The following is a 27,090-nucleotide window of genomic DNA, read 5'->3' on the forward strand; positions in this document are numbered from 1 at the left end:
TCCAGGTGCTCTGGTTTCCTCCCACACTCCAAAGACATGCTGTTCAGGCTCCCCCATAGTGTGTGAGTGACAGAGAGAGTGTGTTCCACTGATGTATGGATGAGTGACCCAGTGTAAGTAGTGTATCTAGCAGTGTAAGTCACCGCGGTGAATAAGGTGTGCGGGCTCATAACGCTACATGGAGTTCATTGAAAGTCGCTTTGGAGAAAAGTGTCTGCTAAGTGAATAAATGTAATTCACTCCTTCATTTCATGTCTTGACAGTGTTTTTTTCCACACAAGGTCATGAGAAAGCAGAACACACCTTCAGAAATGTGTTTTCCTGGAGGCTTTGGTATCTCTTGGCTCTCGGTTGTGATGCAACGGCAGAGGTGATGCTGTTTCACGCTGCTCAATAGGAATGGAACGCAGCAATGAAAGGCCCTGCAGACACGCAGGTGCGAACCTTGGCCTTGTCACCGTTCCGGATCAAGTGCTGGAAAAGGCTGCTTCTGCCAAGTTGCAACAATCACCGCAGTTAGAACAATATCAGTCATTTAAACTATTTGAAAAAGTGTTCCCCAGCTTCATGCAGATTGGCATTTTTTGAAGATAACAGCCACATAGGCGGTGATCATTTCGAAATGAGCTCACATCAGGAAGCCATTACTGGAACCATTAAATATGTTTAAATCTATGAGGACAATAAATGAATAGGTAAGGAACAGCGTTAGGGTTGGGATACGTGTTCTATGAAATGTTACATTTGTAAATGTAGGGTTTTTTTTTTTTTTGAAGTTCATGAAAATTCTAAATTATTCAGACTTTCTTCTTTATGTTGTAAACTATTGAAAACATCACTTTTATTGTCATCAAGATATATACTGAAAACTAGCAGGATGACAATTCAGTTTAATTTAATCTGTATTAAAGAGCAGAAATAAGAACAAGAAAATAACTTGTTTTACATGGTTAAATGTAAAGAATATCAAAAACACACATTGCAATTTTAATTCAGTTCTGCATCTAGCCCTTAGTTACTGTGCCAAAAACGAATAAAATTGAAGCTTAAATCACCGACACAGGTGCAATTTTATAGAATTGAAGAAACGCACTTCACGTTTATAACTCGGCAAATAACTTTATAATCTAATAAAAATTTATAGTGTAACAGTGTGGCCTGTCTTAAATACAAGGGATTGAAGGTCACGGTTAAGATGTGTGGTTTGAGAATAGCTACGAAATTGTGTAACAGTACCATATTTTGCGTTATTAAAAACTAAAATGAAACGTTAGTGGTTGTGCGGCGACCGGCGCCCGATTCCCAGCGACATCCCTTTAACGCACGGCGAGAGTGAGAGGAGGCGGAGCGGCTTCACGCCCGGAGTGAGAAAGATGGGTGGAGCCAGCCGGTTGTGACTGACAGCTGCTCATTGGCCACAGAACATTACGGCGCTCGAGAAATCCACAGCCACCAATGGGATGGAGGGTATTGAAGCCTCTCAAAAACCGCGAGCCAATAATAAGAGGTGGTGGGAGGGACTTACAGGCTGTAGCGCATCCAGCGTGGGGTTTCGGGAGCGATCGCACTGGGGGGGAGAAAAAAAGAGAAAGTAATGGTAAAAGAAAGAAAAGTGTTATGGTGGATACGATCTGAGCGCGGTCACTTTGAGTTTAATAATCGGACCGCACGGATATGCCGGCAGTGGAGCGCATCCGATAAGAAATCGGGAGGATCTTGCAGCAAGAGGAGATGATAGAGGCGTGTGTGCTGTGAAGTTAGAGCTCGGAAGGTGTCTCATCTGCGTGTGCATACAGCCGCCTGGAAGGCAGCGTTTTTTGGAAAAAGACTATTTTTCTTTTTGATTTCTAACTTTGTCCTTAGAGAAACTTTGCATAGTGCAGAAAGGGAGCAAAATTCCAATAAGTGCATTTGTAAACACTGGACAAAGTTTTTTCTTTTCCGAAAGTTCTTCTTTTTTTCCAGATATAATTGTGCTGCAACACATGTTCATTGCGTGTTAAAAGAAAACGCGCAACTAGACAAGAGGTGGAAAGTTGTAAAGAAGTTTCTACTCTTCTGTTTCTCATGCACAAGAAAAAAAGTTTTGCTGTGAACAAGTTTGTTCATTTTAAGAAGCATTTTTTTTTTTTTGTCTTTTAATAAGCGTGAAAGGACAAGACAAGACAGTCCTTGTCGGATCGACACGTTCGTCTTGTGGACAGTCTGACACCCCCTATCCCGACCTTTTAAGGAAAACTTTAACTGCTCGGTAACCCGGGTCGGGTCCGGTCCGATACGGTACGGCGGGCCGTCGCTCAGGCGGGACGAGCCGCTGCCGATAACCGCAGCTCACCTTGAGTTAACGAGGCCGTGACCAAAAAAAAGAAAACTTGTAAAAGCCGCTCCATGGCCTCACCATGCGAACACCCGAAGTAACAATAAGGGGCTTTGTTAAAAGGGCGACGGAGTAAAGAAGCGTTGTTGGGAAATAAGGAGTAAATCAGAGCCGTCCGATCGCGCTAATAAAGCTGGATACAAAATGGCGGCGCGGCGGGGACTGATGGGACCGCTGTCTTACTGTGTCTTTTATTTGATTTTGCCCCTCGAGCTGTGCGCGGGGCGCGCGCCGGCGTCCGGGGCGAGCTGTGCCGCGAACTGCTCGTGCAGCGCGAGCTCTGTGGTGGACTGCAGCGGCGCGGGGCTCACCGACATCCCGCGGGACCTGCCGGCGCACACCGTCAGCCTGTAAGTTACTCTTGAAAAGCGCAAATAAACGCGAAACTTGGCAAAACACACCATAAAATAGCTCGGAGAGATCGCTAACGGCCGTCTGGGCTGTCGCTCGGTGCCGAGGACAGTTTTAATTATCGTCAATATTTCACAAAGAAAACGCCAGAAGTGGACAGGACAGCCTGTCGTCTCGTGCTGAGCAGCTGCAAACACCAACTCTGAGGCGATATTTCAAACTAAGTCTTACGTTATTATAGATATGACGCATTATCTTTTATCGTATCTATCGATGCAACACTTGACAGGTTTTACTTCTTTAATAAAGAATGGAAAAAAAGTATTAGATTAAGGCAGAGACTACTCTGCACTGTGCCTGAGATATCAGGTGACAAGACCTTGAAGAAGGTTACGACAAACAGTCGAATTCATTTTTTTTTTGCATTTACTATTATACCTCGTGTGTTAATTTTTTTTTTTTTTTTTTTTTTTCCTTCTAACAGATATGGACACTCGAGGAGTTTGGGTTAGTTAGGGAAAAGTACCCCCAACTCTGCCTTGACAAAAATGACAGCTTTGGGGAAATTTCTGGAAGGCAGTGTGTGAAGTGTGTTGGTTTACTAGTTATATTTACAGATTCACCTTGTTGGTTTGGTGTGCCTCATACCATTTAGCCTGTTAGGATTTGTGTAGAAATGGCAAAACATTCAAGAACACTCTTGAAGACAGTGCGCTGCGTGGCCCTTTGGCTGGCAGCCGTTGTCCCTTCATTCCCTATTTTTAAGTTCAGAAATTTGCATCCAGTTTTCCTTTTTTCAAATGAAACACATGGAGTGTTTTCCCAAATTTGAATTCAGATTTTCTCCTAAGGTCCTCCTAGAAACTGGAAACATTTGTAAATGTATTTCTTCCAGCTGGAGAAGCAACTTCATGCAATTCAGATTACATAAAAAAAGAAATTAATGTACTTTTTCCATATTTAGTAGACTGTCATGGTGGCTTGTATAAATATGTGCCCAGTGACTTTACACGTCTGTCATTGTGACAACAAAACATCCTTTTTCAGTACTTTGTATTAAGACATGGGGAGGTCTAGTCTTTTGCCTTGGAGGCTGTTAGTGTCCCCCTGGGAGGTGAGGGATGTCCCCAAACTGGGGATTAAGTCCTTTGTGTAAGTACAGTGTGAAGTCATGAGCCCTATACAAGTTCAAATTGGCATTGTTTCACATGGGAAATAGCATCATAACTGCTAAAAATCCACAGAGATTATTATTGTTAACCTTTTCTTATGTTATATCTTTGTCCAAGGTGACATACAATGTTCAAAGACTTAATCAGCAATGCAATGATATGCAAAGTTTAGGTTGCATGGCAAAGCCCTAACTGCTGTCTTCTGCCTCATCAAAATAACAAGTACTGCTTAAACCAAATTTTTTGTTACTCAGTTTTTTTTTTTTGCAATAAACCACCACTTATCTATGTTTAGAGTTCTTACATAAATGTTGCCTGTAATTTTGAACACAAGGTCATTCTAGGCATGTGCTGAAACATTTCTGTCAAGCACCATAGCAGGGAAACAAGGTTCTCTAATTTGACAGTATGTCCAGTAGATTTGTAAAATGTAAAAGACATCAGCATTGCGATTCATCAGAATTTAAGAAAATATGTAGTTCAACATAGGACAGAGGAATCATCAGCCTCTTTGAAACATCTCTGTAAGGTATTTGGTTAAAGGATATTGCTTGAACTTTGGGAAAAGAATGGTATATTCATCTGTGTGGGCTTGTCAGTTTGCAGAGGCAGGGTTGCCCCCACCGGGAGTTACTCATTTGTTAGCTGGCATCTTTTCTGCCTGCTGCACTTCAAAAGCCAGCATATAAAAGTTTATAGCACACACTGTGACATGAAGGAGTGAACAAGATGAATAGAGCAGGTCAGTGCAATGACTTTCTATAGAGCTAAAGTATAGCCTAGTTTATGATCAAATAGCTTTGTGTCATTGGAATGCCATTAGAAAACCCACATCTTTTTCTTTCTGTGTCAGAATGCACAGAATTTCTGTTTCCTTTTTCTTTTTACACTATTTGGAGGAACAGACCTACTTCTAAGTAGTGCAGAAATGGAAGAAATTTATTAGTTTAGCAGATTCTTTTTTTCTTTCTTTCTCCAAAGCGACTTATAATGTTACTCTGCCAACAATTATTTACTCTTTTATACAGCTGAGTAATTTCACTGGCGCAATTTACGGTAAGTACTTGGGTACTGCAGCTGGGATTCAAACCTGTGACCTTTGCATTGAAAGGCAGCAGCTCTAACTGGTATGTTACCAGCTGCCCCCAAGAGTTGGCCAATTTACCAGGATAAGAACGTTTTTGCCCGCATCCTATTTTAGTCCTGGTTATATGAAGGCCAGCCAATGTCCAGCCCACCTTGGCTGTATTTGTCTCCCAGTACCACCGGGAACCCTTGACATTTTGCCAGGCAAATTATTGAAGGGAATAAAGTGTCCCTGTTATGTTTAGCACTGGTAGCTTCAGCAGAGTCGACCCTTGTGACTGAAGGGATATTTATGCCTCGCGTTAGTGAAAACATGCTGACATTTCCCCTTCTCGGCACCATATGTACTGGGATGACTGGTTTTCATTAAATGCTAATTATAGAGAAAAAGTAATCTGACTTAGTCCCATATTTGATCTTAATGTTGACATATCTTGGTTTCTGCACATTAGTTTAGTGCTGAAATTGATTACAGTATCAAGGATGGTGTTTAAGGTGCAAGCACCAGTACTTGGTGTTCATATGAAACATATTAATTGGAGGAGGTAAAAATGCTTTCTGATGAGACTGTCCAGATGAAGCGTTTGTCAGAAATCAGGACTTAATGCCTTCCACTTGTGAAAATACCCTGTGTGCTCTGTTCCTGTTTTTACAGTTCCCCTGTGATACCACAGCTGGAGGGGGTATGTTAGGAAGGCAGTGGATGTTAGTGCATTTGGCCAAGACTGAACCAGAGGGGGAATAAATGGATTTTAAAAAGCTGTAATGCCAGCAATTTAGTGAGAACATTTTTGAACTGGGCAAAACATATCGGGCCAAATCTTCTTCACCAGTCTTTTTATAAAAAGTCAAATTCAGTTTGAGCAAGAGTAATGCAATCAAATTCATTATATTTTGTGGGAACATTTACACATAGAACGGGAGTCCGTTTGATAAAACAGGAGTTTGTAGGTCTCTGAAATAATCATATTTGTGCTGTTTTGTTTGTAGTTGTGTTTATTATGCATTTTTGTAACTCTGATAAGCATGATATTGTAAAAGTCAGTGGAATAGATGTGGCATGTGAGGGTTAATGGAACAAGTTTGAACTTTGTCCTTTTCACTGAAATTTTTTGCATGTGCAGGGAGGATGGGCAGCCGAAAGTTGTTTCAATTGACAGCCCCCCCACAGTTTCTTTTCCCCTCCCTTTCTCCCATAGGAAACAGTGTTTATTGAGTAAAAATCAATTCAGTTGATACTCTTAACCTGTGGTGTGAGGAAAATTTATTTTTGGAAACCTTCTAGGGTGCTGCTGCTCTGAGTTATGGTGGAGTGGCATTGGAAGAAGGAAGTTAAATCAGCCCCATCAGGACTTCCTTGATTGTTTCCTGAATAATCTGGTGGCTGGTGCACAGTGGTAAGAATTTGCAAGCACCAATTCTTTCCCTGCAGTATAATGCTGATGAGCTAGACCCTTTTCCCAGTATACCCTCAATGGAGGGTGCCAGCCCCACACTTCAACCCTAAATCTCCCCACAGGAAGCTCGGTTTGTTGGCGGCTGTTGCTGGGTGGGAGGCTGTGGGTTCGGGGCGTGCCTGCCTCAGACCGCTCGCCTGGAACTGTTTTGTCAATGTCATGGTCTGCTGCATGCTCTGGTGCCCCCCCCCAACATGCATCAGAAGTCTCATGGCTATGGTGGGAAAACCGTCGGAGAAGCTCTCGGCGTGTCGAGGAATAGAGGCAATGCCGTTACAGAAGTTCTTTCCAGGTCCCTTAGAGGGATAATCTGAATTCAACGAAGGAATGCAAATTTTCTGGGGAACATACTGAAACTTGAAGCTTTGCAAGTCATGACAAAATAATTTTGCTTAAGATAAATGGTTTAAAATAATCTGCGGTATTTAGTTCTTTAATTATCATGTCCCAAAGACTACCCATGTTTGGACTGAGTCCGTCTGATGCAGTGACACATGCAGGTACCCTTATCTCAACAACTGCCCGAACCTCTGTGGGATAATCTGGAGATACATGCTTATCAGCTTTGAGGGTGCTTCTGAAACGATTGATTTTATTCTTATTTTGTTACTGTTATGAAATTAACCTAAGAAACTTGAGTAGGGTTTTTTTCTTTGGTTTGTGACCATGTTGATTTTTACTGAAGACTCTTTGTTTTTTGAGTTTTGCTAGATATTGCTACCTGGGTTTTTGGCCCTAAGCAAAAATAGGGTATTGTGCCACAGCCTGCCCTTTAATATGAACTTGTTTAAGGTAATTTTCTTAAGATGGGTCTGTACACAAGACATGCTTATGCAATGAAACTTTCAAGTTGTTGATGAGAGTTGAGTTTCTGGATGTGTACTCTGTTGAATGCTTAAAAAGAGAATGCACAGTTCTGGTATATAGCCTGAGTAGATGTGTGCCAGAAAACGACATTCCAGAAGAATCTAGTAATTGAAAACAAAAGGTGTCTTCCCCCCTTCGATGGATAGATTGGAGCTCAAAGCCTTTTCTTTTGTTTAATCGGGTGTCTGTAAAGAACTTTGGGTAGATGAATCATCTGTGCATTTCTGTACATCTGGTAAGAGTTTTGAAATCTGGGAAAGCCATTAGCAAAAAGACAAAGGGTTGCAGAGGTAGTGTGTTGCACCAGACTGGCTGGAGTTCTGTTCGAGCTGGCAGTCTTGCAGCTGGGGACCAAACACAGACCAATCAGGCCTGGGTGTTCTGTAAACCCTGCTGACCTCTGCTTTCTCCATGAACCATGGTGTAGTTAGAAGGCAAAGGATGATGTTCCTGCAGAACATGCACAATTAAGTTGATTAGTTCTCCTCCTTTTTTGTTTCTCAATTACTGTATGATTAATTTATTCAACGAAAAATGTCCGTTTAGTAGGGGTAATTGCAATTTTCAAAGTGTACAGAATCATATTTGCCAAAAGAAAATGCAAACAGGTCCTTTACCATGTAAAATGAAACTTTTTGATCTTAAATGGTGGGGATCCCGGCTGGTAATTTAAAGTAGACATGGTGTAAAATGATTCTATTGAAGACAGGAATTTGCTTTCTGTTCTCTGTGGCTGCAGTGTCTGAGAGCCTGGAGCATTCTGCTCTTTCTCTCTACTCCTCTACTGTCTAAAGCCTCTTGGCTTCTGTTGCTGTGCCCCGGTTTTGTGCCTTGCCTGTCTGGAACTAAATTTACATAAACAACTTCTCGTTTATTTCAGAAAATGTGGTCTGGGTATTGTTTAAGCCAGCACTTTTTGCTGTCCTGTTTTGCATGGTTTTTTATTTTTTATTTTTTTTTAAGTAAACTTTAAAGCTGCTTACCTCATTGGCCTAGCCATAGTGACCATCTAAATTAATTTCCTAGGTACTGCTGAAGCTTAGTTCTCCGGTGCCGTTGCTCAGCTATAAATGTTTGTTACAGGAAGGGCTAAGAAATGCGTACAGTGTGAGGACACAGGCCTCTCCAGGATGTCATTGCTGGTGGGTGATTGATGGGAGGTTATTTTTTGACTGCTTTATTACTGTTTAGACTGGGAGGCATTAAAGAAGCAAGTACCTTCTGACAGTGTCATAAAAGGCTATCGCTGACATCATTTCACACATCAGAAGGCCAAAGTTCGTGCTCTTTATCAGGGATTTTTTTATCATTGTTAGAAGCTTCTAGCAATGACCTTTATCTATTCAACCTACAGTGAGCAGCAAAAGTGTCATGATGTATGATGTATATATTTTTATAACCTGTGAGCTAGTTTGGTGTCAGCATTATTCATGGTGGCTGATTTCAATGACATTGGAAGTCTGTCATTTGTCCAGAGTTTGGAAATGAGGCTGTGAAAAGAAGAGGCAATTCTATGGACTTGGAAACAGAAGTGAAAAACCTCTGAGGCTCCAAGATCATATGTGACTATTTTAATTGACTTTTCTGGATCTGTCCATTAATCCTGTTTTTGTTCTCTTGGGTCATAGAGCTGAAAAGTCTGCATTGTACTTTTGCACCTCAGTTGTAGGTGAACATGAGATGGTAACACAATCTCCACCTCCCCTTGACATGAACCAGTCTCCCAGTTCAAAAATTTATTTTAAAGCTGAAAATAGGCATAAAGATATACAGTTAAGTCACTAAGTTCAGTGTTGTTGAGGTCCAGTGTTAGTTTGGTTTAGAGCATAGTTATCAAAGTACCAAGTTTTGTTCCGTTCTTTCACATTATCATTTCATTGACTGTAGAAGTTACACATCATTAGCTCAGTGATATGAAAAGAGATCGCTGCTCTTGTTGTCATCTCAAGTAAATCTTGAGCAATATAAGTGGGAGCAGAAAAATAAGAGCTGATCACATGACTGCTTTGCTTCAGCTGTCACTTAGCACTGTTTATTTTCTCTCTGGGCACAGATTTATAGTGGCTGTTGAGTCCTAAATTGGGCTGTTACCTATATTTCCAGCATGGAATGGGGAGGAATTCTTTTAGTTTTTGTCATTTTATAAAAATGCAGCTTTGCTGCAGCTGGTCATCTGAATGAAGTTAGACTGCATACACTGGGCTTACCCATCCAGAGAAAGGGAGAGTAATTGCTCTCGGCAGGTTTACAGTAGGGAGGTGTGAAGCACTTGCTCGCTGTCCACAAGTCAAAGGATTGGCAGGCTGTGGGTCATTCTGGGTGAAGGAGGTTGGTGGGTGTGGGGAAAGGGCAAGATTAAGCCCTACAGGCTGTTTCAGAACCTGAGCAGTCCAGTGCATCTGTTGTGGGTATGGGTGACTCACTTGTGATAGCTTAAAGGGGAAAGCTCGATTGGGGACAGAACCTGGAGTAATGTATAACTCATCACATCTGTAGCATATGGGTACTAATGTAAATCACATTTTCCATAGTGTGGAAAGCTACAACTTTTACATGTTTAGATTTTCCTGAGCATTCACCTGCAATGACCCTGTTTAAGACACTAACCTAGTGTCTACAAAGAAATCATTTTGATGTAACTTTTAATAACTCTACAAAAATATTCAGTCTGATCCCCTGAAAAATCACTAGCTATGGATTATATGCTATGATGCATATCAAGCAGCTTTTAATTTATTTTCGGGTCATTTCTGGGTTTGCTGCAGATAAGGTAGCTGTCAGATGCCTCAACATTTTCAGGTTAAAAAAAAAAAAAGATCAAGCCGATAAGATATTGTGAAAATATCATGTTTGGATCCTTCAGTATCTATTCACTCTTTACCAGTTTGTTAGATGTTTTGTTTGCTATATGGGACAAGCGGTTCTGAAAATGTGTGTGTGTGAAATGTTTTAATGCTTACCCCCCTCAGTTCAGTGGGACACTAAGGCAAAATGACTTGTGTTTTTTTCCTTCATTGTTTCAGAAGAAAGGCTTACCTCCAGTTTGGTGGGAAAACATAAGACCTAGGAAGCTGTATGTAAATGACAAAAAAAAAAAAAAAAAACAAATGAACAGTAGTTGTTTGCAGAAGGGATGCACACATCAGCCTAGGTTTGAATTTGCATCATGGCCATGATGACACAAGCTAGTGAAAAGAACTTTCCCCACATTCTTCATGTTACATTAAACACAAGTGTTTACTTCAGGCTGAAGGGGACTGAAGCGAATACCCCTCAGAATGGGTGATGCTGTTTTTGTATATAAATTCACATCACAGTTCTGTTAATAGAAGTGCATCTCTGCTGGACAAATGTCTTCGTTTGACAACTGGTGCTAACAGTAGGAGCAGGTTATCTGAACCTTCAAGTTTTCAAACAATGCAAACAAAATGAACATTAATGGGAAATTAAGAGTTCCTTTCAAACAGGAAGGAGAATAGCTAAAAAATACTCATTAGTTATTTTCCTAATGAATTGTCATTTAATAAAGGGTATTGGTCCAGACTAGAAAGTCTGTGTTCTTTGGTAAATATTGCTGAAGGTTTTTTTTTTTTTTTTTTTTTTTTTTCCCCCCCTTCTTTCCCCCTCTCCCCCCTCTCTCTAGGGCCCTAAATCATTTCATTGCTATCTTGGTGAAGTTTTATTTATTTTGGCTTATTGTAAAGGGTTTCTAATCTGATTTCAGTCAGTTTATAAGACATTTGAATTTCTGTTGCAAAAAATGCTTTAATTCAGTAGGTGTTTTTGAAATAATTGTGTGTAAAGTGAATTCCTTGTGACTTGCCTTTCATTCCTGTAGGGAGTCAAAGGAGTCATGAACTTTCAAATTCTTCACCTAGCACATACAGGAGGATAGACTGCTGCATTACTTGGCAAATTAGTTCCTTTCTGGTTGACCTCATCATTTTAATATGTGGAAAACCAGTAATATGATACATTTGTAAGTGACACTTTGCCAGTGTTGTAGGTAGGCTAGACAAGTTTAAAGAAGCTGGTTCCCACACCATTGCTTAATGTTCAACAAGGCCTGGTGCTTGTAGCAACTCGAGATAGGTGGCATTGTTGTTAGCAAGGTGTGGAATTCACAATCCACCCAAAAAGTCACAAAAAAGACCCACATGTTGAGGCTGGAAAGTTCAACTTAAAAGAAGAAAATCTTTTTTTATTTCAGTATATATTTGTTTTGAGGCCACAAAAAGTGCCAAAGTGCTCTGTTTCTTTTACACAATAGTTTCAGTTCTTGATTTGGTCAACTAATGGTACAAGCTTCTTTGCAATTTTATGTAGCTGAAAATTAGTCTCATCTTTGTAATTCAATTGCTGGAATCCTTGATGTGTGTCTAGAATTACTGTACAAGATGACACGTTTCCTTTCTCAGAGTTGGCCAAACTAATAAGAATAGCCTGAGGTTTTCATTCATAGTTTTCATGTAGTGACTTTTTGTTCAATCACTTAAGTCTTCTGTGCTCTAGTAATGGCCCACTTCTGCAGGCTACAGAATAATCTTTGTGGGTGAAAGTTATCAGCCTGAGGTTCATACAGTAGGTGTTAATCAGAATTAAATGCCTGATAAGGGTTTCAAGATCAAGTTGAATGGAAGAAAAATCAAAGCTGTGCAAACAGCAAATTTCGTTGGCCCGTTACTGCCGGAGACAACTCTGGATACAGAGAGAGGAGGGCCTTTTCCTTCCTGCTGCGATAAAGGGGAAAGTCTGTGTGCTTTAATGGTCCCTAATCAGTGTTTTCTAGGACCAGGGTGCATAGTGCTTGCCCTTCTTCAGCATGGCCTCTAGCTTGTCATCTTTCTGCTCTGAGGAGAGGGACACTGAGGTCTGCTGTTTATCAGATGTGACTAGCGTTGATCTTTATATACCCTGTGTAATATAAATATGGATTGACTTTGGCAAGGAATGAACTGTGTTGCTCACATGCACAAGCCTTGGATACCGATCTGCTGCCTGAACTGTCCCCAACCAGTTGAATAGCTATTAGCTTTGTCCTTCCACTCCAAGACTGAAAACAAGTAGTTTGTCGAGATTGATCAGTTTTTCAGACCAGACCCTTAATAGTTAGGAATTGGTTGTTCTCCTTGAGGCCTTGTGATTGCATTCCAGGAAGAGCATACAAGTGTCTTAGTTGATGTGTTTTTTTTTAATTTACCTAGCAGAGTTCAATGCTTATTAGTGTATTGTGTAGTCCAGCAGGTCCTGTAGAATAAATGCAGACATAAAATGAGATTAGCTGCCTCATTCAGATGGTTCCCCTAGAAATGCATTATATGTCTTCTTCCTCCTTAGTAAACCAGTTAGCTCTGGTGGCTTGACTACATTTAAGAGCAGAAGAGCCTGGTTGCCTTAGCTGCTGTTTATGCCCATCATGAGCTTGTTAAACACTTGCAGCGATTATGGCAATTCATCACAACTCAGCACAGCAGCCATTCCATGGCCTACAGCACAGCCAGTGTGCAATGGAAAGATGGTAATTTTTCACTTTACTCCACTGTAATTTTGGTAATTGTCCCCTTTGTAACAAGGCCACCATTTTTCCCTCTTGTGGTATTTGGAAGATGTTGTGGGTGGTTGCAGCAGGGAAAATCACACTCGGCCGTTATCTAATCCAGCAGAAGCACTAGTAGGGGGCGTTACACTTTCCTGTGCTCATTGCCACCTTTGTCTTAACTTCTTGCTGCCTTTTGGGCCTGTCTGGGCACACATTGCAGAAAATGCCTATACATAATTTTCTTTATATATATAATGCTGGTTTATTCACTGATACAGGAACGATAGTTTGAGTATGTTTCAAAGAGCAGCAGTTAGCGTAGTGGTTCAAATCCCACCTCCCCTTATAGTACCTTTGAGAAGGCTGCTTACCCTGAATTGATACAGTAAAAAAGACCCAGTTGTGTAAATGGGTAAATAATGGTAAGTCTCTTTGGAGAAAAAAACTGGTATAACAAAGCAGACCAGCTGCCAGAGGGCCTAAGGGAGGGGGTAGCTGAGCCGTAGGAGGAATGTGGTGCGGCAGGTAGCCGAAGCTCATCAGGCTCAAGAGCAAGAGTCCTATCTTTCAACAGTCCAGCCCAGGAATCCTGATCTCTGCTCTTCTGTGAGCTGCCCTTGTTGCCGAACAGTGAAAAGCTGTGTTGTGACATTGTGGGGGAAAGTGCCTGGTGACAGGCAGGGGTAGAGTCAGGGGGCACGAGGAGGTCGATCTCAGCATTTACGAGGACACAGAAGATCCATAGGCCTTTTCCAGAGATGCTTGAATAAAGCTAACACCATACACAGTCCTGTTTACTGAACTTGTCATTAATTTAGTGGTTTACAGTTTTTTTTTTTCTTCCCCTGTGCTTTTATGGGTCAGAGTGGGACCTCACACAGCTCATAGGTCTTTGAAGGCAAGCTGTTTTTTTTGGGAATGCTTTGAGTAGTCAGTGATGTACTGCATGATCTTAGCATTTGCCACATACTAGCCTGCGCTGTTGTTTCCTCCAAGGAGCATAACTCGGGGAGGGTGGGGAAGTCAAGAGACTCCTGTGTCAGAGCTACAGGGGTGTCACTCACCCCAAAGGAAACCTGTATATGAAACATGATGAATAATGAATGTAGAATAACCCATTGTTCTGAACAGCTGTGAGCCGGAATGAAATGGACAGTTTTAAGCTGGAGGGAAAACTGACGACTGTCACATAATATATTCTCCTATAAGGGCTATAACGTGCAGAGCCTGTGTCCACGCCTTTGTGGGGACACAAACCCTGTGTGCTCCAGGGATGTGCTTTGGGTAGGACCCTGTGTTTTGGCACTAACGCATCTCTTGATAAATTGCTGTTTAATTCCAGTTAAACAATGAATATAGACTCGGTTGTTAAATGTGCTGTTCTAAACTGCAGATGGCTTTCATAGAGACAAATACCTTTTGAGTTCAGAAAAACTGATACGTACTGCTGCTGGGCCTGTATTGATTGGTACCCCCATGCCCCTTCCCCATCAAAAAGGGGTTTAATGAGTGTTCCAGGGGGTTGCTGCAGGAGGCTGGTGTGTTCTTCCATGAAACTTGTCCCTACCAGCATCTGTATTATTACAGCGGAACAGCTTCATTGTGTATCTGCATGCTTTCATGATGGTGTACTCCCATCATGTTATGTTGCTCCCACATAGCTTTTGGGAAGTATAACAGTGGCCTCTCTGGAATTTGTTGGAGAGGTTAAGGTTTTAGTTTGCATGTGGGTTTGTGGTGTGGTGGTTCTCTTTATCATGAAAGGCATTTTACTGTACAGACTGTCTACAACTAGTTCTACTGTCCAGAAAAACAGCCCTATTGGTCTTTTCCTGAAGGAGAGGCCAGACTTGGGGATGAATTGTCACCCTTCTGATCCCTCTGATCTCTTTTCTCCCTGCACAGAAACCTGAGCCACAACAAGCTGAGGACAGTCGATGCCTCTGCTCTTGCCACACTCCCCAATCTGCGTGAGCTGTGAGTATCCCCCACCCCCAGCAAGTACCCAGGAGGAGTTTAAAGCATCACAAAGCTGTAGACATTGACACAGGGATGCATAGACTCCCTCCTTTTCAACTGCATCAGCATAGTTCCAGAGATGCGTGCACGCATGCACACACACTGCCTGTGTTCATAACCAAATCAATCAACAATAGACAACTAATCCATTAACATGCTGCTTCACAAAGCACTTCCCCTTTTTCTCAAAGTGCCTCTAATGGACTGCCTGCTGTACAGGGATGCACCCGCTGTCTAATTAAATAAGATCCCTCTGAGAGGAAGATCCAGTCCGTTTTGAGAAGTGCGGTTGTCCGGCGTGTCTAGTTAAGACCCCCATAATGGCCCTCACCAGGGGAATCCTTGGCAGCCTTTTGAGAACGATACGTTTTTAAAAGCCCTATAAAGGTCGATGTAATCACATTTATTTATGAGCACTCAGGCAATTGAATCTTTGACCACGTTGTAGCACTCTCTCTGGACCACTCGATCCATTGTGTATAAAACCTGGCCTGTCGTCCTGTGTGTTCATTGCTTCAAAACAATACGAGTTGGAGGTAAAGAAGTGGCTTTTCTATTTTAAGCTTTGCTCTGTTGCCACTTGACACCTGTCAGAAATTGCGCTGTAAATATTTTATACCAGGAGAGGGCCTGTCTGGGATCAGTAGCAGTGACTTTCTTACATGCAGCCCATGCAACTCATTTACTGCTGATGTCTTTTTTTTTTTTTTTTTTTTTTTTCTTTCCTTATGATGGCTTGTTGCATTTTGGATTTTTTTGTACAATTGACTCACCATTATTGCTACCGTTTTTTAGCTTTCATTCTTTATAAAAATGCTCTTTTCTGTCCCCCCCCTCCCCCTTGGAAGAGCCTGTCCAATCTCTGTTTCTGTGTTGCACTTTGTCCAACATTAAGGAGTACACCATTAAATAGTGTTGAGATTTTGAAATGCTTTAATCACACTAGAAGATGGGACAGTATTCAGACATTTTTTCTGCATTGTTTGACATGTCTAAATTTCCTCTTTATGTTTTCTCTTCAGACGTTTAGGCTACAATGAGTTGACATCAGTTCCATCGTTAGGAGCAGCATCTCCAAACATTGCCTCTCTATACCTGTAAGTACACATTTGTAACATCAAATATTGGTGGCACAATAAATGGCTATATTCAGATGCTTTGATGTTCAGCCTTTATTCCTTGGGCTGGAAACTACTTGTTCTAGCTTATGAAAGTGATGAAGACAGGAATGTTTCCTTTGAAAATACTGTATACTTTGCTCTTATCTACAGTCACAGCAAATTAATCAGTGACAGAGCTTCATGTTTGAGGAACTCACTTTTTTTTCTAGCATTTTCTCTAAGCTTTGAGCAGTTTGACCAAAAAATATACCTGAACATGAGTTCAGAACATTGAAAGGGTTCTAATTGGCTCTGTGAATAGCGTGAGGGAACAGTGGAGGAAACAATCTGATTTGAACATACTGTGGGAAAACTTCAGCTACAGAACAGCCACTCTGCTTTGCATGCAACCTATCTCAGCCAGTAAAGCCAAGCTCATGATCTTGGGGAGGTCTAGGACAGCCATGGAAATTAGAAGGCTACCAGCCACTTTGCAATACAAGTTTTAGGATGGGGAAACAAGCAGTCAGTGAGATACAGAAGAAGGCTTGCAGTGTCTTGGGGAGGCATTGGTTAGAGAGATGTCTTCTGACTCCAACATTGACCTGCGCACTGTGGACTTCCTCTAGCTACAATATGTGTCAATGGGGAGCACTGGCTTAAAATGGGAATTTCACTTGGAGGAGCGGGACTCTTTAGCTTGAGTTTTTAGGTAGGAAAGGTAATATGGGTTTTTTGTGGTGGTGTGTGTTTTTTTTTTTTTTTTTTGTAGTTTAAGTTAAAGCATTTGTCCTTTGCTTTCTGGGAATGTAAAAATTGCTAAGTCTGTGGTGGAGTGTGTTGTTTGGGTGGAAGCTGGTGGCCATATTTGCATTAAGAAACTTCGTCCACTTACATGTGTGGGTCATCCAGTACAGTTGAAACTCTTCCACTTCACACAGAGGAGAGTGCGGTCTGACTGTTTGATGCTCCCATGTTCCAAAATGAGCCTCCACTGTATGTAGACTGTATGCCTCATCCTCCACAGCCAAGAGAATTCTGCCTTTTCATTGAACAGGAAACAAGGTGGTTCTTTAGGGTGGCACCGGTGAGGCAGTCAAGCCAGTTTTGGGTTTCCTTCACACACAAGCACTGCCTGAACACACACTAGCACAGTCATGTCATCCACACCAACCACAGACACTCTGTACTTCCTTGATTTTGTGCACTCATTAATAAGGCATAATGGTTCTAAAATTGTGCTGAAGCTGAGGAGATTTCAGATAATCAACCTTAGGATATGAAGCAAATTTGCTGTGAATAATTTGATTAATAAAAATATAAATATGCAATATTTACATCATAAATGAGGTTTTATATAACATTGCAATATATACATTTATGTTTGTGAAGATATGTATAAATAAACTTCCATTAATATCAGTTTTAGAAATTTAACCCAATATACAGAAATAGTTTTTTTTTTTTTTTTTCTTTTTCTTTTTTTTAAGGATTGGTTTTATTCCTTTTGCGATGGACTACAGTGAGTTTGTTGCATTATGGGAAGGCAGTAGGTTCTCTGAAGTTGCCCAACTGTAAGGACTGGACCCCACAGCTGTTGCTGTCAATCAGGTGGCTTGCATGAATAAGTTGCGGTGGGGAGCGGGTGAGAGTGTTAGATCAAGATGACATCATCTGCAGAACAGACGTATGCTCCAAGTCATGGCCCATCTGCAATGTCCCCTCCTCCTGGTTTCCGGGCGGCCAGCAGAATTCCTCCAGTGTTGCTTCACTGGCTGGAATACTGACAAACAGCAGTCTGATACTGGGAAGAAGAGCATGGTAAAAGAACACCACTTATCCAAGTGATGGGAACATCAATGTCCCCATTGATGTTGCACTTCAGGCAAGGTGTTTTAATGTCTGTGGTTGGACATTTTATTGTACTGTAGCGCAGTGGTATCGTTTCAATGGACCAGTAGCTGTAAACTTCCTTCTGAGATTGCTACTGCAGAATATCAGTCAGTTTTGCTGGTCCACAGACCTCAGTGACCAAGCAGCTCTAAAGGTACAGCTGGCCCCTGTGACCAATTACCTCATTGCAGTTTTAAGAGCTAAAAATGAGGGTTACCGGTATTTCTGAATTATGTGAGGAGACAATGCCCTAAAAGGGCTTAAATGATTCCTTCCCTTGGGACCCTTTGTGAACCTGTGTATCATGCAGTGGAACAGGCTTTTTCTTTATTTGGCCAAAGATGAGATGCTGTAGCTGGAAAAACTCCTCTTTAAAAAAATTCCCAAAAGAAATTGAAGATTTCACCAAGTTTTTGTGGGGATTTTACTGAGCAATTTTAGTTGGTATCAGACTAAGTTCTCTTCTCTTTCCCATCTAGTCACAGTGCTTTGATGTGGTCATTTTGCAGTTCATCAAGCAGATGACCAAATCGCACATCGGACTGGTTAACCTGCTAATCTCCCTGCTGTGCAGCTTTTGCAGGATTAACAGATGGAACAGGAGAAGGATAAGAAGTAGAGGTTGCTGAGCTGGTCCCATAGCCACAATGGGAAACAATAAAGGTGGCAGAAGTCACACAAGAATGGAGACGGATTTGTTCTCTGTCCTGTGTTCTGGGAGATTTTATGACTTCTGTGTAATTGCTGTTATACATGGTGTAGTTGAGACGAAGTGATCAGTCATGGATTTAATTCCAGTGGTTGAGCTAGTCTGATGAAAAGCGCTGATTTGTGTTCCCTGATTTTGGGGTGTTGCTTGCTGGACTATCTTTATGGGTTGAACAACAAGTAATCCCCACGCTGGCCCCAAATGCTGAACCCGATCCAGAATCACGTCAGGGTTGGAGTTTCCCAGCAAGGGTCAACAGATGTTGAACCTTCTCTCCACCCCGCATTTTGGCGTAAGCTCAATGCACTGGCCATCATTGCAACAGCCCAGCGGCACTCAGGAACAAATGTCCCATTTAGGCTTGAATTCATGTTCCCCTGTGGCCTCCGCTCCCATGGCCAGGTTCCGCCCACCTCGTTGCCAGTTCCCATCACTGTTTACTCAGGTGGGATGGATGGAGAACCTCCCCTTGAACAAAGAGCTGAAAAGAAGAGTCGGTCTTGCACAGCTCAACTTCGAGGACTTCGATTTACTCCTGGGAAAGATGTTCTTGGCTTTGATGGCATGTGGAACTTTAGCCAGCAGACTGTATTCAGAATTAGCATAATTTAGAAATTATGTCATGCTGTTAGAATGTAACAAGGGAAGCCAATAGAGTTTTGTCTCAAGCAAATTTTGATGGTGAACTGGAATTGGAGGACCATCTAAGTACAGCATTCTTTTGCAGTCCTGCTACCACTACCTAGCACTGGCATGTCTCATGGCAAACTGATACTGTGACTTCTGGGAGTGACCAGTTACAGATCACATGATGGGGGGGAAACAGTGGACCACAGCTCCAGCCCTGAAAGAACAGGCTTGTGGAAAGAGCCAAGCTGTCAGTGTCTCAAGGTGGATGCTTTTATCTTGGGTCATGTGACCAAGGCCTCTGGGAACTGCCCCTGCTGTAACTGTCTGCTTGTGTGGACACTCATCATCAAGTGAGGAAAAAGAGAAGCAAGTGGAATTCCAGGGAGGGGAAGAGATCACCCACTTCCCATAGTTTCCTCAGAGGTGGATTAGAACCAACAGCAAAATAAATGGCAGATGTGGGGATCGTGCCCTGTCATTCCTGCTGCGCAGACAGGAAGTGCAAATAAAAACGCAATATTTTTACTCCATGTTTCTCATGCTTCTCGGGGTGATTTGGGGCAAATGTAGAAGGCAGGGGTTGGCATGTCACATTTGAGGGTAACTTTAAATGAGGCAGTAAATCTAGTGTTTAAAAAAGACTTATTTGGGCCCAGGGCATGATCAGCTGTTTTTTTCCCCAGGGTTGATATGGAGGAGCCCCTCCTCTCTGCAATTGTGCTTTCTCAGGGGGGGTGATCTTGTGAAATAGCAATATGCCAGCTGACCATCTACACACACTCAAGCCCATGTGGTAGAATAAAATCGGAGGTCTCTGGTAGCATAAAACATTTTAATCTCAGCTAAAATATAATTGGTCAGAGTGGTTGGAGACAGTGTCACATGTTAGAACAAGTCTCCTTGGATATATTGCATCTGATCCATGAAAGCTAGAGAACTAATTGGTGCCTATCCAGTGGGAGGCACCTACTATGGAGGGTGTCTTTGACAAATAGTCCATCAGGCTTCACCATCGGGCCCCTCTCCCCTAGAGCACTTGGAGATCTTAGCAGTTAACAAAAGCCCACGGGCAAGATTCTGCTGAAGGCTGTGTTGACTGGCTGCCACAAGTTGTAGGATTGATTAAGGTAGAGTACCATAGCAGCAGAGGGTTAGGAGCACTTGGTTCTTATGGTTGAAGGGCCTGTAGTTCAGTCCACGAGTCCTTAAGTGTGCTCTACGTTGGGCAATGTAGCACAAAGCCTAATCCCGCGTGCACCTTGTCTACCAGTTACTCATCTGCTGTAAGATCTTGCTGCTTTCCAACCAGAATAAGAAGCTCAATTAAATGGTAAAAGAGCAGCCCCATTTTGTAATGTCCAAGGCAATAAACTGACCATTTAAAGTATCTTTCTGTCTTTTTTTTTTTTTTTCTCTCCCCCCCCCCCCCCCCCCCCCCCGAGTTTCTTTTCTGTGCCAGGATTCTCACATAAAAAAATTTGTGATAATGCTGTGCAGTATTTTCCTGACTGCTGTGAACTGTCAATTTAAATGATTAATTAAAGTACTTTTTATTAGGCTTTCATAGGGGCACATTATGACTGTATACTTTGCAATGCAGTGCACACATTTAAAAACCTGAATATTATACTCTGTAAAATGTGTAAGATCAAAGGTATCATTTGGCAAGAAATACCCTGGAACTCCACAGAAACTTTCTGAAAACAAGTTTTGAATATAAATTTGTACAATAGTAAGTTATAAGAAACTCCTGACAATGTTGAATACTGTTAGCTTGCTGATATTAACAAAACCTTTCTGTAAAACATAAAATGAGTTTTAAGCGATGAAGCTAGAATCCTATTATTTGGCTGTAGGCACTCTGGCATTATTTTGCCCCAATAGGAGTATATCTTGAAAATTGCATCCAGTAAGTTGGAGAGAACATTTTAATATTTTTCCCAAGAAATGGTTATTTGCATAGTGCGAGATGGAGTTGCATAAAATTTCTGGAGGATTTTTTTTTTTTTTCTATTAGGTGGTGGGCTAATTATTGTCCTAGATGTTGTCCAAAATTTTTTTTTTTTTTTTTTTTGTCTCCCCTATGTTATAACACCAAACAAGATATTCACATAGTTTTGAAACAATGCTGAGAAAATTCCTTCTGCTTGCAGAACTTAATGAAACCTGTGTTTCTTATGAAGAACTGGGAAGATGAGAGGTTTTGTTCATGTCACAGATATCTAATAATGGAACCATCTGGAAAGGGAAACCTTGAGTGATTCCGCTTAGTCTGTTTTCAAAAGCATTTTTGACATCAAGACCGCATACACAAGAATGAATGGGGTTTTCTGACTTTGCTCCATCCTTCTTTTTCCAGACACCACAACAAGATCCAGAGCATTGAGTTCAAGCAGCTAAAGGACCTAAGCTCTCTGGAGACGCTCGACCTGAGTAACAATGAGATCTCGGAAGTGCGGGTCAGCTGCTTCCCAGCAGGCCTTCGAATTAAAGATTTGTAAGTGCTTTCCATCTATCCACGTGCATCCTGCTGAGGTTTACCACTGTAGTTCCCTCCTGCAACCCTGTAATCATATGGACTCTGCTTGTTATAGGTACCTGGCCAGTAACAAGATCAGCTACCTAGAAATGGGCGCGTTCAACAACCTTTCATCCAGCTTGCAAATTCTGCGTCTTAGCAGGAACCGGCTCACCCACCTCCCAGTGAAGGCATTTCAGCTGCCCCGACTAACACAGCTGTGAGTGAGCCCCTTCTTGATGTATCATAGCAGTTTACCTGAAGCTTAAATTCCATGTACCAGAGGAGAGTGAACTCCCAGTTGAAGCTCATCCTTTTTGAGTGAAGGGGTTGTGTTTATCTATGTTATTCCCTATAGAGGCAATGCCTTTGGAAATAGGAGTACAGAAGGGTGATTTATAAGCTGTCTCCTTTGCTTGTGGCATTTCCCAGCAGGCTTTTCTCTGAATACCCACCCCTGTCCCAGAGCCCCCAACCTACAGCTCTGCAATTGTTATCCATGTCTTAACACTTCCCTGCATGATAATGGATGCCTGTAATAGAAATCTGTAACACAGAAAGCAATGTATAATCACCCCAAAGCCCAATGTTTCTTTCCTGGTGTTTAGTGTCCCACAGGTGGAGCGAGTTCCATCACATCAGCAACTACACGTGACAGCAGGGAGCATTTCACAGTGGCTCCATAGGAATGTCCATTGTTCTGATGTTTCCAGGCAATGACACAGATAATGGCCCCTATGTATCCAAACAGGTTAAATTTGAGGACTGCTAACTGACTGTGTTGTCCCTGCCCCCCACCTCACCTCCTGTCTGAAATGTTACCCCCTTTTAGTCTCAGAGGTCAAACATCAGAAGCTGTAGGAAGAGTAGATCCTGGGGGTGGAATTCCCGTAACGTGCGTGCAAAAGGTCTCACTGTCAAGCAGCTTCTCCTGATGTTTGGCTGTGTTTCTTGGCCACATGGGTGTCTGAGGTGTTTCACTGATCCATTCAACTGTGGAGCCATATGCTAAGTGCTTTTTTGAGTGCTGTGCAACCAGGTGACCATGGCAAAAATGCATAGCTGCACAGGTGGTGACCCACACTGACTAGTGGTACTGCTGTGCCTTGCAGGGAGTTGAACAGGAACCGTCTGCGGCTCATCGAGGGCCTGACCTTCCAGGGTCTAGGCACCCTGGAAGTGCTGAAACTCCAGAGGAACAACATCAGCAAGCTGACTGACGGGGCCTTCTGGGGCTTGGCCAAAATGAAAGCCCTGTGAGTGTCCTGTTGCGTATCTTCTTACATCTCACCTGAACCACACACCTGTGCTAATGTATATCTGTGTCTGATTCTACATTTACCACTGTAACACAGTAATACAACTGGATAGATTTTCCCCTGTTGCTCATTATTTTACCTAGAGGGGGATTTATCCGTCTCTTAAACAACCCTACATAGTCATGGAAAATTTGCCATTTTCCTGAGGAGGCAGTACGAAATAAAACTAGTAGTCAAGTGGTGATATAAACTATAAACGAGATGCTGTCTTTCTGATTCAACTCAGGCACCTGGACTACAACAGCCTGACAGAGGTGAACAGCGGTTCTCTCTACGGCCTTTCCTCGCTGCTTCAGCTCTTCCTCAGCAACAACTCCATCTCCCATATCAAGCCAGACGGCTGGAGGTTCTGCCCAGGCCTCCGCGAGCTGTGAGTACTGAGGGATTCCACCCATCTTCCCCACCTATGACACAGTAAAATTAGTCATCTCAAGTACACTATCAGGTGCCTTTTTAAGTGTGAATCTCTGCCAATCCTAACTGTCATTATGGGATAAAAGAGGCTTAGGTCCTTGCAGGATTCCTTTCACATCTGAAAGTGTACACAGCGAAATGTTTAATCTTCATTGGTATCGCTGTCAGCGTTACATTACTTTTGCCCTAATTAACCTGTCCCTCTGCAGCATGCACCAGTGCGTCATGTGGCAAGCTTTCGGGTTGGTTCATTCACAGAGTAAACGAGGTATCTTTATCAGCTTAGAGCACAAAGCCATTTTTAAGATTTGAACAGTTACGCTCTAGGCAGAGCCTGAGGTTTACACAATATTGTGATTTGTACATTAGAGCAATATAACAGGCAAACACTCATCCATCCATCCCTACACATAAGTGAATAAATGATACTAAATTTCCCATTAACACCTATCTTTGCATTGTGAGAAGAAGCTGAAGCACCTGAAGAAAAAAAACCCACATGAACCAAGAGAGAACATGTGAAGTCCACACAGACTGAGCTGGATTTGAACCCAGATAGGTAGCACAGTGGCACAGAAGTTCCTTAGTGTGAACTTACTGTTCTAAGCATGGCCTTTATTATTGGACACCAGTTTCTCATGGCTAAAGGCCTGGGAGGAGTTGGACTTCACTTTTCATCAATGAGACACTTAAGTCACCATATTCCAGCTAGTACCTGATGGGTGCTGGAAGGTCATGTTTGTGGCATGTTGAATATTCCATACGTTGTGTTTCATTGCTTCCCCTCACTGCAGTATCAGAAAATGATCGTTCTTTCATAAAGATGCTGCTGTTACTGCATTCCTTGTAAGACTATCATTATCTTGTGACTCAGCATGCTCCATCTTTGGGTAACCAAGCATGTCTGAGGTTATCAATACAAGCCAGCCTTTCACCTCCCAAATAAATAAAACTTGCTTGCAGTTACAGTTGACTTTTTTTAATGCGACGTCAGGGTCAGCATGCAATGTAGGTATTTGTTTGTTTAACACAATGGCGCTGTGTTCAGTGCACATGAGAACACAGGTTCTCCTGTTGACCACCTCATATCAGTAGCAACACTGGGGTGGATAAAGCACCAAAAGATAACCTATCAGTACAGGGAGTCAAAGGCAAGGAAGTATGCTGCTTTGGTCTTGCTGTGTCCTTGCAGAAAGAGTTTGTTAGGTAATTTTTTTTTTTTTTTTTTTTTTTTTTTTTCTTTTCTCCTCCTCCCCCTTCTCCACAGGAATTTGTCCTACAACAACCTGACAAGGTTGGAGGAGGGAAGCCTGGCTGTTCTGGGGGACCTGCAGACTCTTCGGCTGGGACACAACTCCATCAATCACATTGTGGAAGGGGCCTTCCGGGGCTTGAGGGGCCTGCGGCTGTTGTAAGTCCAACTTGTGTTCATCCCCCCAGTCCATGTATAAAAGTTAGTGTCTCGGGTGTTGGAAACTTTTGGATTATTTCCTGTAGCTGTTGGATTGTTAGTTCCCACCATACTTGGATACAAATGTGTTCCCTTTTCTGGAGCCCTCCCAAAAGAATGGGCTTTTACTAATGGCACACGTCTTCCAGGCATACATAGCTGTATCAGGATGGGGGAATGGGGCAAGGATACAGGTGGGAATAAGACCATGGAATGGGTGGCTATCAGTCCTCTTGCCTTTTTGGCTAGAGATCTTTCCAGAGCTGCCAGGGAAAAGAATAAGTCCTTCATTGTGCTCCATGATGGGTTTTCTCACAGTAGGGTGATACTCCAAGATTTATATTGACCTCTTTCTGTTAGCTGATGATGTGTTGGGGAGGTGTGATCGCTGTCCTGAGAGGCCCTGTGTTTTGGCCATGCTCACTCCTAGTGGACCCTTTTCTCTTACAAACTTCTTTGTGTCTCCGATACCTTTCTCTGCTCTCAAGGCTAGCTCTAATCTAATAAAGAGCAGAGCAACTGCCCCTAGCACCTGCTGAAAGGGAGGCTGGAGAGCTTTAATTACAGCCTGCTGTTGGCAGAGTATGCTGAGCCTGCAATGGCGAGAAAGCATTGAAACCTCGAGCCACTCAGTTGTGGGGTCAGCCTTGAGGGTGGGAGATGGGGCCCATGCTGATTAACGAGCCAGCAGCCATTCACGCCCAGCCAGCTAGAAAGAATAGGCAAGTGGCAGCTCAGACCAGAAATGGAAGGAGAACAGTGGGAAAGGCAGGGAACCACAGGACAGGCTCAAATGGGGTCTTCTACCCTAACTTTCCAGAAGAAATGGGCCCAGAAAATAAGAGCACCTCTTTTTGCACTTAGCTGTGTGTGTAGTCAGATGATTTATTCCCATGATTCAGTGGGGCTAGAAGGGTCGATTGTTTGAAGACCTGTTTCAAAGAGCTGTGCTGTGGCCAGATCTTCACTGCTTCATGGTGCTAAAACTTGTGTTTTGGCTGCTCTGCTTTCCTTCAGCAGTATTGTAAATGAATTTTATTAATGTCCATGTCATTCTTGCATGTAAGAATAGAATGTGCTTTATGTGCTTTGCTGAGAGGTGTGTCATCTCTGCCATGGCTTGAGGTTTCTACAAATGGCTCAAAGACTCACAGGCAGCTCATTCAGTCTACTGCTTTCATTGTCCCAACAGGGAGTTGGACCACAATGACATCTCAGGCACAATAGAGGACACCAATGGGGCCTTCGCTGGATTGGAGAGTCTCAACAAGCTGTGAGTGCCCTGCTGCTTTGGGCCTTTCTGCATTGCACCTCCCCCTGCACCCACTGTCAGCCTACCATTGTTCCTACTCTGCGACTTGGGGCGACTTTGGGCCATGCTTTAAAAATGTCTTGCTGAGCCGGGAAAAGGAGGTGTATGGGGGCATGGCAACCCACAGGATGCCTTCAGTTTACAGCCTGAAAAGCCTTTCAGGACCCTGCCATTGTTCCTGTTGAGCTGTTTTCGTGGCCAACGGAGATGTGTTTAGCCAATTTTCAGACCAACTGAAATAGGTTATACTTGTAGTGTGCAAATCTCTTATTTGGTGTTAGTTTCCAAAGGCAAAAAAGCCATCTTTTTATTTGGTTTATTTTTCTTTGTGCATTGTGGGTTATATTTCTATTGTGAAACATGTTTGGACTGTATAATTAAGCTATGTCACTAACTGAGTTAATACAACACTAGTCGCAGCAGCAGGTGGCATAGTGGATAGAGCTGTCGCCTTGCTATGAAATGAGTAGGTCCGAATCCCACGTCCTGAAGTTGTTGTTCTCTGGATGAAGGTACTTACCCTGAACTGCTACAGTTAAAACTACCCAGTTGTCAAAGTGGGTAAATAATTTTAAGTAGCTTTGTCTACAAACATAACCAACAAGTTGCTTTGCGGGGGGGTCGAGTCATTAGGTGAATGAATGAATGAAGAATAATAGTAGGTGGATTAATACAACACTAGTTACCCCATGTGCAACTGTGCAACTACACCTGTGCAATAACATGGCAGGTTGGGGAATTTGTAAATGGCTATAGGTGTACAAAAGAAGACTGTGGGGGATACCTCAATATCAAAAAATTCTCAGGTTTGGCATGGACCCCTAGTGAAGAGGAATGATGAAGGCTGTGACTGACCTACTTGGACACCTTCCCCTCC

General features: G+C 42.5%; 1 protein-coding gene across 2 annotated transcripts in view; it reads left to right on the forward strand.

Moving 5' to 3' along the window:
• Positions 1-1,540: 1,540 nt before the first annotated feature.
• The window catches only part of lrig1 (leucine-rich repeats and immunoglobulin-like domains 1), a 34,913-nt gene continuing 9,363 nt past the window's right edge, over positions 1,541-27,090 (forward strand). For both annotated transcript variants that reach the window (XM_029248018.1, XM_018734090.2), the window contains exons 1-9: positions 1,541-2,727; positions 14,755-14,826; positions 15,891-15,965; positions 21,560-21,697; positions 21,795-21,938; positions 22,831-22,974; positions 23,264-23,407; positions 24,719-24,862; positions 26,094-26,174. In XM_029248018.1, the coding sequence (XP_029103851.1) occupies positions 2,522-2,727; positions 14,755-14,826; positions 15,891-15,965; positions 21,560-21,697; positions 21,795-21,938; positions 22,831-22,974; positions 23,264-23,407; positions 24,719-24,862; positions 26,094-26,174 (1,148 nt within the window). In that variant the 5' untranslated portion in view covers positions 1,541-2,521. The remainder of the gene's footprint in view (positions 2,728-14,754; positions 14,827-15,890; positions 15,966-21,559; positions 21,698-21,794; positions 21,939-22,830; positions 22,975-23,263; positions 23,408-24,718; positions 24,863-26,093; positions 26,175-27,090) is intronic.

The sequence above is a fragment of the Scleropages formosus genome, chromosome 22 (assembly GCF_900964775.1).
Source record: "Scleropages formosus chromosome 22, fSclFor1.1, whole genome shotgun sequence".
Classification (NCBI taxonomy): domain Eukaryota; kingdom Metazoa; phylum Chordata; class Actinopteri; order Osteoglossiformes; family Osteoglossidae; genus Scleropages; species Scleropages formosus.